Genomic DNA, 14,082 nt, shown 5'->3' with positions numbered 1-14,082 from the left:
AAGTGATCCACCCACCTCGGCCTCCCAAAGTGCTGGGATTACAGGTGTCAGCCACTGTGCCTGGCCCATAATAGCCTTTTCTAAGTCAGAGACACCAATTGGAATTGGAGCTCTGTCCATCAAAGGAAATCAGTGTCATGTGTAGTGAGAGGGTTGGTGCTTCTTGGATTTCTCTAACAGGGTGCTATCTTCTGAACAAATGAGCCAAGATTGGTGGCTTTACTGTAGAGATAGTCTATTGTATCTGAATATTGGGAGGGATTACTGCCAATCCATAATGACCACGACTCTTGTTTGGTGTTGGCTGTGGTGGCTGCCCTTCTCCTGTCATTTTGCTCAGTGCCCGCGGCTGGCAGTGCTGTGAGGCCATCCCAGGGTTCCCGGGTGCCCGGTACCTGACAGGTGCATTACCTGGTAGGTGCATTTCCGGTGCAGTTTCTTCTGGTCCTTGTACCACTGCATGAGCCCCTTCATGAAGGTGACTGTCACTTTGTCATCCTCAAGCTTGGGTCCTCTGTACTCATCCTCGATGGCTGGGGTGTGAACAGGGGAGATATGAGAGTCAGCGACCCCAGCCACTGTGAAGGGGAAGGGGGTCTCGCTCCCAGGGATGAGGTGGACCTTGCTCTGGACACACAGGTTGAGAGAGGGACGGAGCGAGTGAAGAGTCCCCTCTCTGGTCAGGTCTGGCCCAGAGGCCTCTTCCTGACCTCCCCCTCTTCCTTCACCGCCCCCCACCCCACTTTACCCTATTCAGTTTTATGGTACTTAGCACTATTCATTTCATGACTTGTTCATCATCTTATCTGCCTCCCAGAATATCAGCTCCATGGGGACAGGAAGGGCTTTGTTCATAGCTGTACCCCCAGTGCCTAGGACAGTGCCTGGCACATAGGAGATGCTCAGTAATCATCTGTGGGATGAATGGCTGGACCTTCTCAGCATCTAGAGGTGAACTAGACACAGCCTGTGGGGACAGGGCTACTGCCGGGAGGGAGGGAGGAGAGGATGATAGAGTGGCCAAGAAGCCAGCATGGAGAAGGGCCCGGGCAGGGGTGATGCTGGTGGGTAGGGAAGGTGTATTAGTCCATTTTCACACTGCTGATAAAGACATACCTGGGTAATTTATAGAAGAATAAGAGGTTTAATGGACTCACAGTTCCATGTGGCTGGGGAGGCCTCACAATCAAGGCAGAAGATGAAAGGCACGTCTCACATGGCAGCAGTCAAGAGAGAATGAGAACCAAGCGAAAGGGGAAACCCCTTATAAAACCATCAGATCTCGTGAGACTTGCTCACTACCATGAGAACAGTACGGGGGAAACTGCCTCCACGATTCAATTATCTCCCTCCAGGTCTCTCCCACAACATGTAGGAATTATGGGAGTTACAGTTCAAGATGAGATCTGGGTGGGGACACAGCCAAGCCATATCAGGGGGGTGTTGCAGCTCCTGACCTCGCCCATTGGGAATCATGAGATGGAGCTTTGGGTTGTGGATGGAGCGCCCTGGAACGCAGGCAGAGGAGCGACAGACAGCAGCCTGGGGGCAGAACAAGGGGCTGAGCCCACCCCAACCCCCAGGGAATGGAGAAGGCCCGTGTGGAATGTTCTGGGCTGGAGTGTGGAGCATCCAGGCCTGACTCACTCATGCTCTGGATGTCCAGCGAGTCCACCACGGAGCGCTTGTGCTCGTCACCCGCGATGGCCCGCTCAAAGGCCTTCTGCTTCACGATCTTGTTGCACTCGTGGTATTTCATTATGGTGTCCTTGTTGTGGGGCTTCACCTTGACCACCTGGGTGGGAAGGAAGGGGCGTGCACACTGAGGCTGAGGTGGGGGCCCAGCGGCTGCCCCCAGGCTGCCCAGCCCTGGGTTCCATGAACACGGAAGTCAGGCCGCCTGGGCACCGGTGCTGACGGTGCAACCCTGGACATGTTGAACCTCCAAGTCTTGGTTTCTGCACCCCCAAACCGTCCATAGCTAAGCTGCTCACACCGGCGCACTTCATCAACCTTAGCTGTAACTACATTAAAATCAAACACCTTGCCCGTCTGAGGACCGTGGGCTCAGCTCCTGGTCCCCCGTGGGAACCAGTGCAGGCAGTGACAACTCCAGGCTTCCCGGCCTTGGACTCCAGGACTTATGCCAGCTGCCCCTCAAATTCTCAGGCCTTTGGCTTCGGACTGAGAATTACACCATTGCCTTCCCCAGTTCTGAGGCCTTTGGACTTGTTCGGAGCCATGCTCCCTGCATCCCAGGGTCTCCAGCCTACACACAGCCTCAGGACTTCTCAGCCTCCATAATTGAATGAGCCAGTTGCCCAGTAAACCCCTTCTCCTATCTCTCTCTACACATATCCTGTTGATTCTGTCTCTTTGGAGAACTCTGATTAATATACTTCCTCTATGAAACAAACAGGGCCGTTCCTAGCCATCTCCCAGCCCCTAGGGAGATGAAACCCCACGGCATACCTGGCCACCGCAGGACTCAATTAAGATGAGCTGTAATTATTATTATTATTGTTACTTTGAGATGGAGTCTCGCTCTGTCACTCAGGCTGGAGTGTAGTGGCGCAATCTTGGCTCACTGCAATCTCCATATTCCGGGTTTAAGCAATCCTCCTGCCTCAGCCTCCTGAGTGGCTGGGATTACAGGTGCCTGCCACCACACCCAGCTAATTTTTGTATTTTTGTAGAGATGGGGGTTTCACCATGTTGGCCAGGCTGATGTGGAACTCCTGACCTCCTGCCCACCTCAGCCTCCCAAAGTGCTGGGATTATAGGCGTTCACCACCGTACCTGGCCAAGGTGAGCTGTCATTATTCTTTTTATTGTTATTCCCACAGCCCTGGAGCCTGGGGCTCTGTGCCTGCTACTGCCTGCCAGACAGCGAGGGGCCTGAGCCAGCAGGGCCATTCTCCTCCCTGCCAGCTCAGTGCCAGGCCCCTCTGGCTGCCTGCCCAGCCCCAGGACTCCTGAGAGCCTGGATCCGGGGTCCTGGGGGGTAAGGGGCTCCTCCCAAAGGCTGCTGTTGCCCAGAACTCTGACGCGGCCTCAGCAGCAACCCCCATGCAGGCTGCTTCCATCCCAGGGAAGTCCACCTTCCACCCCATCACCCAGCTGAGATAGCCTCATCCTGGACTCCTCCCGACCCCTCGGCCCCCACAGCCCGGTAGTCACTTCACTTCTGCCAAGTCGGCCTCCTGAACATCTCTCAGATCCAGCCACTCCCTTCTCACCCTCCAGCCCTACCCAGCCCTGGCCTGGCCTCTCCTGCCCAGGTTCCTGGCTCAGCCTCCACCTGGCCTCACAGCCTCTTGTACTGCCCCTCCGGAGGGGTGTTCCTAAGGCACAAACCTGACCCTGTCCTTTCCCTACTCAGAAACTCCCAAGGCTTCCCAGAGCCTCCCGCAGAAAGCCCTGGCTTTCCCCACGGCCCTGCGTGATCTACTCCCTGCAGCTTCATCATAACCCCCCACACACACTGCAGCCCCACTCACTGCCTCCATGCCAGGCTCCGCTCACCTCTGGAACTTTGCCACCGGGTTCTTTCTGCCTGAAGGCCAAAACCATCGACCCCCTAGGGAGACCCCCAGGCATGTGTCCAGAGACCCAGCATCCCCCATCCCTCGTCCACTATCTCACCCCACTGTGAGAGCTGAAATGTTGTTTCTGCCCATTCAGGGACAGAGCCCACCCCAGGAGGCCCACTAGATTCTTCCTCAGGCCCACCAGGGCCGACGAGTGGCAGGACCCACCCTGCGGGACTGGGAGCCATGACCCTCCAGGAGCTCTGCCTGGGGACACAGGGCCCCAGGCCTGGGCCAGGTCAAGAGATGAGTGGCTGGCAGCTCCCAGCAGATCACCAGGCTGGAGACGAACGCCGAGGGTGAGAGAGACTCCTCTCCCAAACCAGGAGTGGGCTAGGGTCCTGGACTTCGCCCCAACATCCCCCTCCCACGCCCTGAATGCCTCCAGCCCACCCCATTCCACGCCTTCAGCCCACCCCTTCTGCAGCCTCCTGGTGAGGTCCAGCCTCAGCCTCACCCGTCCCATTCACACACATGACATCGAAAACTTGACCCTCCCCCTCCCCTATTCCAAATTTTCTGTAGCTCCCCAGTGCCCCGGCAACAAGTCGGGTTCCTATGAAGCCCTGTATCCCGCAGTCCCACCCTCTCCCCAGTGTTAAGCTCTACTCAGGTGGGGTTCCTCTGTCTCCCCCTACCGGGCTGTAAACCCCCCGGGAAGGTAGGGCCTGGGCTGTTTCAGTCCCCATCTAGGCAGGATCAGACCCTGGTGAATGCATGTGGAGGGAAGAAAGGGAAAGAAAGGGAGGAAGAGACAGAATAAGAAGGGAAGGGAGGGTGGTGTACTTTAAAATCAAAACCTCTGGTTTCATCTTTCTTCCCGGAACTGGCTCCCCATGCCCACCAGAGGGCGCTCTGACCCAGCAAATCCCTCATACAGCAACAGCCAGTTCTACACACAAAAGGGAATTATGAAAATGAGGATTGACACCAATAATCGATACTTAAAGCCCTGCTGTGACCAGTACCTGTGCTAAATCATCCACGTGCCTAACTCAACACAGCAATTCTGAGAATATCTTATAAATGAGGAAAGAGAGGCTCAGAGAGGTCATTTAACTTTCCCAGTGTCACACAGCACATAAGCTGCAGAGAAGCTTCCAGCTCTGGCCTTGGTGACCCCACAACCTTCCGTTCCTTGGTCATACCCTGACGTGACCAACCCACAAGGCCCTCTGTGCCTGGCCCTGCCACCTCCTCCCCAACCCCCATCCCTCTGCTCAGCCACACCCTTCCACCCCCAGCTCCTTAGACATCCTGTTCTCCATTTAGTCACTGGAATCTTAGCCCATTGGCTGCCTCGAAAGCACTTCTTCCCTTTCCCTACCCCCACCTCCCACAAATGGTCACCTCCTCCTTTCAGCTCAATGTCACCTCCTCTGAGTAAGCCTGTCCTGATCCAGGGTTAGCTCCAGCTCTTCAGACCCACCTCCCCTAAGAATCCAGGCTTTCCCTGCGCTCCAGGAGGCAGGGCTTCAGTCATCATCGCGTCCCCAGAGCCCTGCACAGGCACTACAGAAAGACTGAATGAATGAATGGATGAATGAATGAATGAAGTCTACGGGGTTAAATAAATGAGCACTCAGTGAGTGACACCCTCTCCCTCTCCCCCAGCCAGAAACTGAGACATTCTCCAACAAACACCCACAGCCAAGAAGAGGAGATCCTGGACCCACTAGCCAAGAGTGCACGCTTCAGGCTCCCAGGACCCCCAGAATTCATCCTGCCGAGGCTGTCGGAGGATGCTGCCAGGAGTCTGTTGGAAGCCACGGCCCTAGGGCTCCTGGAGAGGGTCCCATACTCCCTGCAGCCCCTCTCCAATCCAGGTACAGTGAGTCTCACTAATGCCATCATGCCTTTAGGGCAGAGTCTCCTGCTTTCCAGCCCAGAGTCCACTTCCCTCTCCTGAATGATTCACCTCCATTTCTCTCCTGAGAACCCCCCTCCCCACTCTCCCTCCAAGTGACTCCTACAGGGCTCACCCAATCCCCTGCCCACCCAAGCCTGGCCAGTCAGTGCACTCCCTCCCTCCCTGGTCACTGTGATTGGGGCAGGGGCAAGCACATGATCCAGTTCATCCAATAGGAGTCAGCCCTGGGTCCTGGGCTAAATTAATGAATGAAGAAGCCCTAGAACCAGCCATGTCTGAAGCCAGTGAAACCCTGGACTTTTTTTTTTTTTTTTGAGACAGAGTCTCTCTCCATTGCCCAGGCTGGAGTGCTGTGGCACGATCTCAGCTCACTGCAAGCTCTGCCTCCCGGTTTCAAGCCATTCTCCTGCCACAGCCTCCCAAGTAGCTAGGACTACAGGCACCCGCCACCACGCCCGGCTAATTTTTTGTATTTTTTTTTTTTTTTAGTAGAGACAGGGTTTCACCATGTTAGCCAGGATGGTCTCAATCTCCTGACCTCGTGATCCGCTCACCTCGGCCTCCCAAAGTGTTGGGATTACAGGCGTGAGCCACTGCACCCGGCCAACCCTAGACTTTATAGTAACATGAGCCAGTGAATTCGTTTTTCACTAACCTGCTTAAACATGGCTAACTTGGGTTTCTGTACTTGGGACCTAAACAGTCTTGTGTATCCCACTCCTCAAAGCATTCTCCGAGCCCCCAAGGGAAGGAGGGTGGGGGGTGGCTTCTCAGTGCCCTGCCAGTCAGTACATCTGGCTCCAAATGCTGGACCAGGAGTTAGGGGGAGAGGGAAAGGCTCTTCTGGGGTTTTTAGACCTGGCACCATCATTTGCCATATTCCTGAGTCTTTTCACCTTGTTCCTGGGGCTCTGGGTCTCTTGTCAACAGGGAACAAGATGACAGCTGCCTGGTAGAGATGGTATCACCATCCCTGGAGCAGATCTGTCTGGCAGGCATATTCTCAATCCCTGCATTTGCAGGACAGACCCAAGCTTGCACAGAGGTCAGACCAGCAGCTTAGTCATGGGGTGGGCTGAAGATACGAAACAGCTGATTTTTCTCTCCATTATGTTGCCCAGGTGGAAGAAGGAATGAATGAATGAACCCTGGGGTTCATCCTAGGGCCTGGGGCTTGGCTCACCATGACAGTGTTCCCAGACACGGGGTGCAGCCCAGGAAAGTAGTGAGGCCACCCTGGGGGTGCTGGTGGGACAGTTAGCAAGACATGAAAGGGACCTCTTGGGTGTCATGACATGATCATTTTCAGGTGTCCCAGGGGTTCTTCCTGAAGCCCAAAGATTCCCCCTTCCCTCCACCAGCAAGTCCTCACCTGAGCACCCCGCCTACTTCCCACGCACAGCAGGCCCCAGCAGGGTCATGGTAGCAGTGGCTGCCCAGAGGTCGTGGTTTTTCATTTTTTGCTCTGTTGCCCAGGCTGGAGTGCAGTGGTGCGATCTCGGCTCACTGCAACCTCCGCCTCCCGGGTTCAAGTGATTCTCCTGCCTCGGTCTCCTGAGTAGCTAGGATCACAGGTGCACACCACCATGTCTAGCTAATTTTTGTATTTTCTTTTCTTTTTTTTTTTTTAATTTTTGTATTTTCAGTAGAGACAGGGTTTCACCATGTTGGCCAGGCTGGTCCCAAACTCCTGACCTCAAGTGATCCGCCTGCCTCGGCCTCCCAAAGTGCTGGGATTATAGGCATGAGTCACTGCACTCAGCCGGTTGTGATTTTTTACTTTATTTTTCTTTTTTTTTTTTTTTTTTTGAGACAGAGTTTCGCTTTTGTCATCCAAGCTGGAGTGCAATGGCGCAATCTCGGCTCGTTGCAACCTCCGCCTCCCAGGTTCAAGTGATGCTCCTGCCTCAGCCTCCTGCGTAGCAGGGATTACAGGCTCCCACCACCACGCCCAGCTAATTTTGTATTTTTAGTAGAGATGGGGTTTCATCATGTTGGTCAGGCTGATCTTGAACTCCTGAGCTTGGATTTGCCTGCCTTGGCCTCCCAAAGTGCTGGGAATACAGGCGTGAGCCACCGTGCCCGGCTGGTGGTGGTTTTTTTACCTGGATAGAATCTGTGCCCCTGCATCAGGCCCAGCCCACCGCACAACCTTCACTCAGTCTCTGTTTCACCTGGCCCGCCCTGGGTCCTAAACATCAAACTCACCCTAGATCTGGAGCCTGGTGCCCCAGAGGGAGGCCTGGTCCCACTGACTAAGCCTAGCTCTCTGTGTGAGGCCTGTCTCCCAGAGTCACGAAGGGCCCCAGTAAACAAACCAGATGCATAGTCTCGTTTTCAGTGGGCTTCTTAAAACAAAAAATGCTCGGTCCCTGCAACAGCCAGAAAACAGTTGTCATGGAAACAGCAGTAGCCAATGGAGGAGGGAGAGACAGGCCCCCCCCAGAGCCCAGGCCTCCTGCAGTGGCTGATGGGGCACAGAAGAACCATCAAGATTAAGGGGCAACAGGGAGGGGGGTGTCCCCATGTGGCTGGAGCGGGAGGAGTTTCCTCATCTGGTAGCTCTGAGAGGGAGCTGCTGCTCTCAAAGGGACGCCCGAGCATCCCTGGAGAACAGATCCGTAGTCTCCTGCGGATCCTCAGACAGCTCTGGGGAGGGGTCCTGGGGAAAGGTCACTGTGTCCAGCTGGCCAGCAGGCAGCCAGGACCCCCGAGCCCTCATCCCCACTCCAGCCTTGCCACATTCACTGAAACCGGGACTCTAAGCCATGCGGGTGGCTTGCCAGGGTTGCACTGACACCGTGCACTGCAGCCCACCCCTATCTCAGGCTCCCGCCTGCCCCAAGATCAGTGCCCAGTGGGCGGCACCATGGCCGTGAGCCTTTTGCAGGACTGGTGCCAGGGGCCGGGACATGGACGCGCACAGGGCCCTGCTGGTCACCGGGATCCCGGAGGGCCTGGAGCAGGCGGATGTCGAAGCTGTCCTGCAGCCGACCCTCCTGCCCCTGGGCACGTTCGGGCTGCAACACATGAAGGCCCTGACAAATGAGAAGGCCCAGGTCGCCCTGGTGGAGTTTATGGAGGACGTCAATCACGCTGCCATCCCCACAGAGATCCTGGGCAAGGATGGGGTCTGGAGGGTTCTGTGGAAGGACCGTGCGCAGGACACGAGGTTCCTGAGGCAGATGAGACGCCTGCTGCTGCATGACGGGCCCATGCAGGCCGCGGTGGCTGGGACCCCCGGGGAGGCGCCCACCTCTCCCGCTTCAGAGACCCAGGCCCAGGGGTTGGGACAGTCATCAGGAAGGCCGGTCCCCCTCCTGGGGCTACAAGCAATAGTAGCAAGAAGAGTAGGGGTCACAGAAATTGAGCCAGAAGCTAAAAGAGGGCCTGAGGTACGTGTCCATTTTCCTTGGCAAAGAAGGAATCGGAGAAAGTTCCCCAGGAGAGCTTGGACATCAAGATCAAGGAAGCAGATAAGGGGGCTTGAGCAGAGATGACAGTGACGGCAGGCTGTACACAGCGCTCCAGGCAGCAGCCAGGGAGCAAGTCCACAAGAAATGGACCCTCTGAAGCCACAAAGACGAGGCAGGTGGTCCCATGGAGTTCTTGCCCCGATGACCAGGACAGACAAAGCCAAACAGGAGATGATGGAAGAAAGCCCTCTGATTTGATGCACTTGACCATCAAAGAAGGCAGGAGCAGTGACTCCCACATGGTGGCTCTTCTGGACACCAGAGACATACCTGAATGAGATGCTGAAGGGCTGTAAGGCTTCAGAAAGTGGGCGGGTGCAACCACCGGGTCACAGAGCGGGGCTGGAGGACCCTGAGTTCCTGACCACTGTGGCCTGTACCAGCCCTTCAGACACCAAAAGCTGCCAGAAGGTGTTGAAAATCGCTTCTGAGGCGGGGCACAGTGGCTCATGCCTATAATCCCAATACTTTGGGAGGCCAAGGTGAGCAGATCACCCGAGGTCAGGAGTTTAAGACCAGCCTGGCCAACATGGTGAAGCCCTGTTTCTCCTAAAAATACAAAAATTAGCTGGGCATGGTGGTGTGCACCTGTAATCACAGCTACTCAGGAGGCTGAGGCAGGAGAATTGCTGGAGCCTGGGAGGCAGAGTTTGCAGTGAGCTGAGATCGCGCCACTGTACTCCAGCCTGGGCGACAGAGCAAGACTCCATCAGAAAAAGAAAGAAAAGAAAGAAGAAAGGAAGGAAAGAAAGAAAGCAAGGAAGGAAGGAAGGAAAGAAGGAAGGAAGGAAGGAAGGAAGGAAGGAAGGAAGGAAGGAAGGAAGGAAGGAAGGAAAGAAAGGGAAGGGAAGAAAAGAAAAGAAAAGAAAAGAAAGAAAATTGCTTCTGTGATTGACTCTCTGGGCTGGAGGAATGAGGAAGAAAAAAAGACGCCCTCTTGCAGGTCTTGTCTGTCCTGTCTGAGGACACTGAGGTCCTGCAGAAAGCCTGAGACGACAGGAACCTTCTGGAGTGCATTTTCACCTTGGCGCAGCCAGATCCCCCTCCCGGGAGGAGGAAGGCTGAGCCTGGCCTCCTCGGGGTCTGGGGCGAGGATTAAAAGAGACAAAAAGGACAAAAAGAGCGAAGTGGCTCCTGGAGCTGGTGGTGCGCACCTGGCAGCTCAGGCATTGCTGCAGCCGGGAGCACCACCTGGGGAAGAGAGAAAGAGGAAAAGGGTGGGGAAGTGGGAAATTCAAATACACCAAAGGCAACCAAGGGACTACGCAGCTTTCCAGGCTGCCAGTGAGGACGTAAAGTTGGGAAAGGAGGCTACAGGGGCAGCAGACGCAGAGTTCGAGGACACAGAGACCAAGGCATGGAAGCCCGAGGGCAAGGAGTCCAGGAAGCCCCTGGCCAAGAGGGCGCGCACGGCCCCCCGGGGCCTGGTCTTGAACTACAGACTCAAGTGATCCTCCCGCCTCAGCCTCCCGAAGTGCTGAGATGATAGACGCAAGCCACCATGACCAGCCTGGTGTCCACTTCTTACTTGTCCCATTCCTTGGTCTGAGCACTTAGGTTCCACCCATGGTTTCGTGTTTGGCTCATCTGGGCCTGCTCAGCATATGTGAACTTCAACCTGGGGGTCCGTGGCAACTGAAAAAAACTCACCATTTTATTCCACGAAGTTGAACCGGATTAGGCTGGTTCTGAGGTTACATGAACAACAAGTTACCTGCTGTGACTCTGGTCCCAACTCACTCCCTACCTTGGAGGGCTGTCACGTGTTTCTCTCAGTAACAAAGACGCCCTGAAGTCCCAGTGCCTTGCAACAATTAAGGTTTCTTTTTTCTTTTCTCTTTTTTCTTTTCTTTCCTGAGACAGAGTCTCACTCTGTCACCCAGGCTGGAATGCAGTGGCGCCATCTTGGCTCACTGCAACCTCTGCCTCCCGGATTCAAGCGATCCTCCTGTCTCAGCCTCCCACGTAGCTGGGACTACAGGCCCACGCCACTACGCCCAGCTAATTTTTTTTTTTTTTCAGTAGAGATGAGGTTTCACCACATTGGCCAAGCTGGTCTCAAACTCCTGACCTCAAGCGATCTGACCGCTCAGCCTCCCAAAGTGTTGGGATCACAGTGTGAGCCACCACGCCAAGCCTAAAGGTTTATTTTCACATACATATTGGCAGTAGTGGCTGTGGGTCAGGCAGAAGGGAGAGCCCCTGTTTGGATCTGCTCTGCAGGGGCTCACAGCATGGCCACTCATACAACACAGACCGATGCAAGTCACAAGTTGCCTCTTTGGGGTAAGAATGCATCCCCTCCCACAGGGGTACCCCAGGCCACATGGCGACAGTCAGGGACCTATATCCTCCTAGAGGGAGGCAGTGAATGGAACAACAAAATAATCTAACACATCACCCGCCCCCCATCAGAGGCAACACCTCTTCCCATGCGGCTGATAAGATCTTGTCTCCCCCACCAGACTGTGACCACCGTGGGGACAGATTTTGTTCACTGTTGTGTCCTCAGTGCTTGGCACATTGTAAGAACTCAATGAATATGTGTTGAATCCATGAAAAAATAAACAAGTAAGTCTTGCTTTCCTGTCTCATATCTGACTCTCCCCAACTGCTCTCCCCAAATCAGTCTTCCTAGACTCAAATCCTGAATCCACCGCTTACCACCTGTGTGACCTTGGATAGATATTTAACTTCTCTGAGTCTCAATTTGTTTATTTGTAAAGTGGGAAGGATATAGGGTTGTTATTGTAACTTATCTCACACACACACACACACACACACACACACACACACACACACCCTGTGCCTGGTATGTAGAGAGTCTTCTATACCAATTAGCTGTTGTTGTTGTTGTTGTTGTTTTGCAGAGGGGGGTACCACTCTGTCACTCAGGCTGGAGTACGGTAGTGCAATCTCAGCTCACTGAAACCTCTGCCTCCCAGGCTAACGCGATCCTCCCACCTCAGCCTCCCAAGCAGCTGAGACCACAGGCTCATGCCACCATGCCTGGCTAATTTTTTGTATAGACATGGGTCTCACTATGTTACCCAGGCTGGTCCCAAACTCCTGGACTCAAGCAATCTGCCTGCCTCAGCCTCCCAAAGTGCTGGATTACAGGCATGAGCCACGCAGTTGTTGCTGCTGTTGTCCCTGTGGGGAAGTGGCCAAGGGCACAGGTTTGGAGCCAGACGGTCCTGGTCTGAGTCTCACTCTGCCATGTGTTATGTTTGGCCTCAACTCCCTGAGCCTTAACGTCCTCACCTGTAAAACTCAACCTCAGGACATTCTTGTGAAGTTCAGGCGTGATTTTTTACGCAAAGCATTTAGCACGCCCCTGGTGCGATGTAAACACAAGCCATAGCTATGAGGATGTAGGAACACGGTGGGAATCCTGCATGTGTTGATGACTGCGTGTGGAGCGCCCCTGCTGGACAATCACAGAACAGCAGGACTGCCCTGACGGAGACCTCTCTATCTCAGCATCCTCAACTGTAAAATTATGGTAACAGTAATGCCAATATGAGATTGAGGATTCGCTAATACGTGTAAAGTTTCTCAAGTAGCATGATGGGTTAAAGATGAATACAAATTCCTTATCCTTCTCCACCACCCAGAGGTGGAGTTTATAGAATGAGATGGAAGTAACATTGTTACTGATGTGAGAGGTAGACTTCAAGAAGACTGGCAGCTTCTGCTTACTGACTCTTAGAACACTTGCTCTTGGGACACGTCTCTGAGAACCCAGCCACTATGCTGCGGAATCTCAAGCCACATGCAGAGGCTATGGGTAGTTGCTACAGTTGACAGCCCCAGTTGAAATCTCAGCCAATAGTCAACATCAACTGGCAGGCATGTGAGTGCACCATCTTGGGTGTTCCAGCTCATTCAAGCCCCCACGTGACTGCAGCCCATCCAACATTGCAGGAAGCAAGGAAACCGTCCTGTTAAGCCCTGTTAACCCACAGAATCATAAGAGACAATAAAATAATTATTGGGGTTTTTTTTTTAGACAAGGTCTCACTCTGTCACCAAGGCTGGAGTGCAGTGGTGCGATCATGGCTCACTGCAGCCTCGACCGCCTGGACTCAAGCCATCCTCCCACATCAATCTCCCAGGTAGCTAGGACTACAGGTGTGCACCACCACACCTGGCTAATTTTTCTGTACTTTTTTGTAGAGACGGGGTTTCACCATGTTGCCCAAGCTGGTCTTGAACTCCTGGGCTCAAGCGATCCACCTGCCTCAGCCTCCCAAATTACTAAGATTACAGGTGTGAGCCACTGCACCTGGCCAATAATTATTGTTTAAACCACAACATTCTGGGGTAGTTTGTTATGCAGCAATAAAGAGTTGAAACAAATAATATCTAGAACATAGTAACCATAACCTGTTATTATTATGTCATTTAATCTTCACAACAACTCCGTAAGGCTGACATCAATAGTACCTGTATTAGTCCGTTTTCACACTGGTGATAAAGATATACCCGAGACTGGTCAATTTACAAAAGAAAGAGTTTTAATGGACTCACAGTTCCATGTGGCTGGGGAGGCCTCACAATGATGGCAGAAGGGAAAAGTCACGTCTCACATGACAGCAGACAAAACAGTGAGAGCCAGGGAAAAGGGGTTTTCCCTTATAAAACCATTTGATCTCGTGAGACTTATTCACCACCACGAGAACAGCATGGGGGAAACCGCCCCCATGATTCAACTGTCTCCCACTGGGCCCCTCCCACAACACGAGGGAATTATGGGAGTTACAATTCGAGCTGAGATTTGGGTGGGGACACGGCCAAATCATGTCAGTACCCAGTTCCACAGGTGTGGAAACTAAGACTGCACCCTTAACCACACTGTAGCATTTGATGGAAGTTGAGGGACCTAAAATGGATTTCTTGTGTCAGAAGATTTAGCTGAGGGAATCAAATATATATAGATCTGTGATTTGGGCAGGAAACAGAAACCCAGAAACCTTTTGGGAAGCACTTCCCAGGAGTATAAGATACATGCACGGCCGGGCGCGGTGGCTCACGCCTGTAATCCCAGCACTTGGGGAGGCCGAGGTGGGTGGATCACGAGGTCAGGAGATCGAGACCATCCTGGCGAACACGGTGAAACCCCGTCTCTACTAAAAATACAAAA

General features: G+C 53.7%; 1 protein-coding gene and 1 pseudogene across 1 annotated transcript in view; one reads left to right on the top strand and one right to left on the bottom strand.

The window, feature by feature from the left end:
* Positions 1-223: 223 nt before the first annotated feature.
* Positions 224-14,082, bottom strand: part of LOC129460173 (uncharacterized) — a 69,302-nt gene continuing 55,443 nt past the window's right edge. The window contains exons 3-4 of the mRNA XM_063614906.1: positions 1,648-1,795; positions 224-533 (exon numbers count right to left, since the gene is read on the bottom strand). Coding sequence (XP_063470976.1) covers positions 337-533; positions 1,648-1,795 — 345 coding nt within the window. The 3' untranslated portion in view covers positions 224-336. The remainder of the gene's footprint in view (positions 534-1,647; positions 1,796-14,082) is intronic.
* Positions 8,330-8,830, top strand: LOC134732082 (paraneoplastic antigen-like protein 8B; annotated as a pseudogene).

The sequence above is a fragment of the Symphalangus syndactylus genome, chromosome 13 (genome assembly GCF_028878055.3).
Source record: "Symphalangus syndactylus isolate Jambi chromosome 13, NHGRI_mSymSyn1-v2.1_pri, whole genome shotgun sequence".
NCBI classification, from domain to species: domain Eukaryota; kingdom Metazoa; phylum Chordata; class Mammalia; order Primates; family Hylobatidae; genus Symphalangus; species Symphalangus syndactylus.
This window is presented reverse-complemented; position numbering and strand designations above follow the sequence as displayed.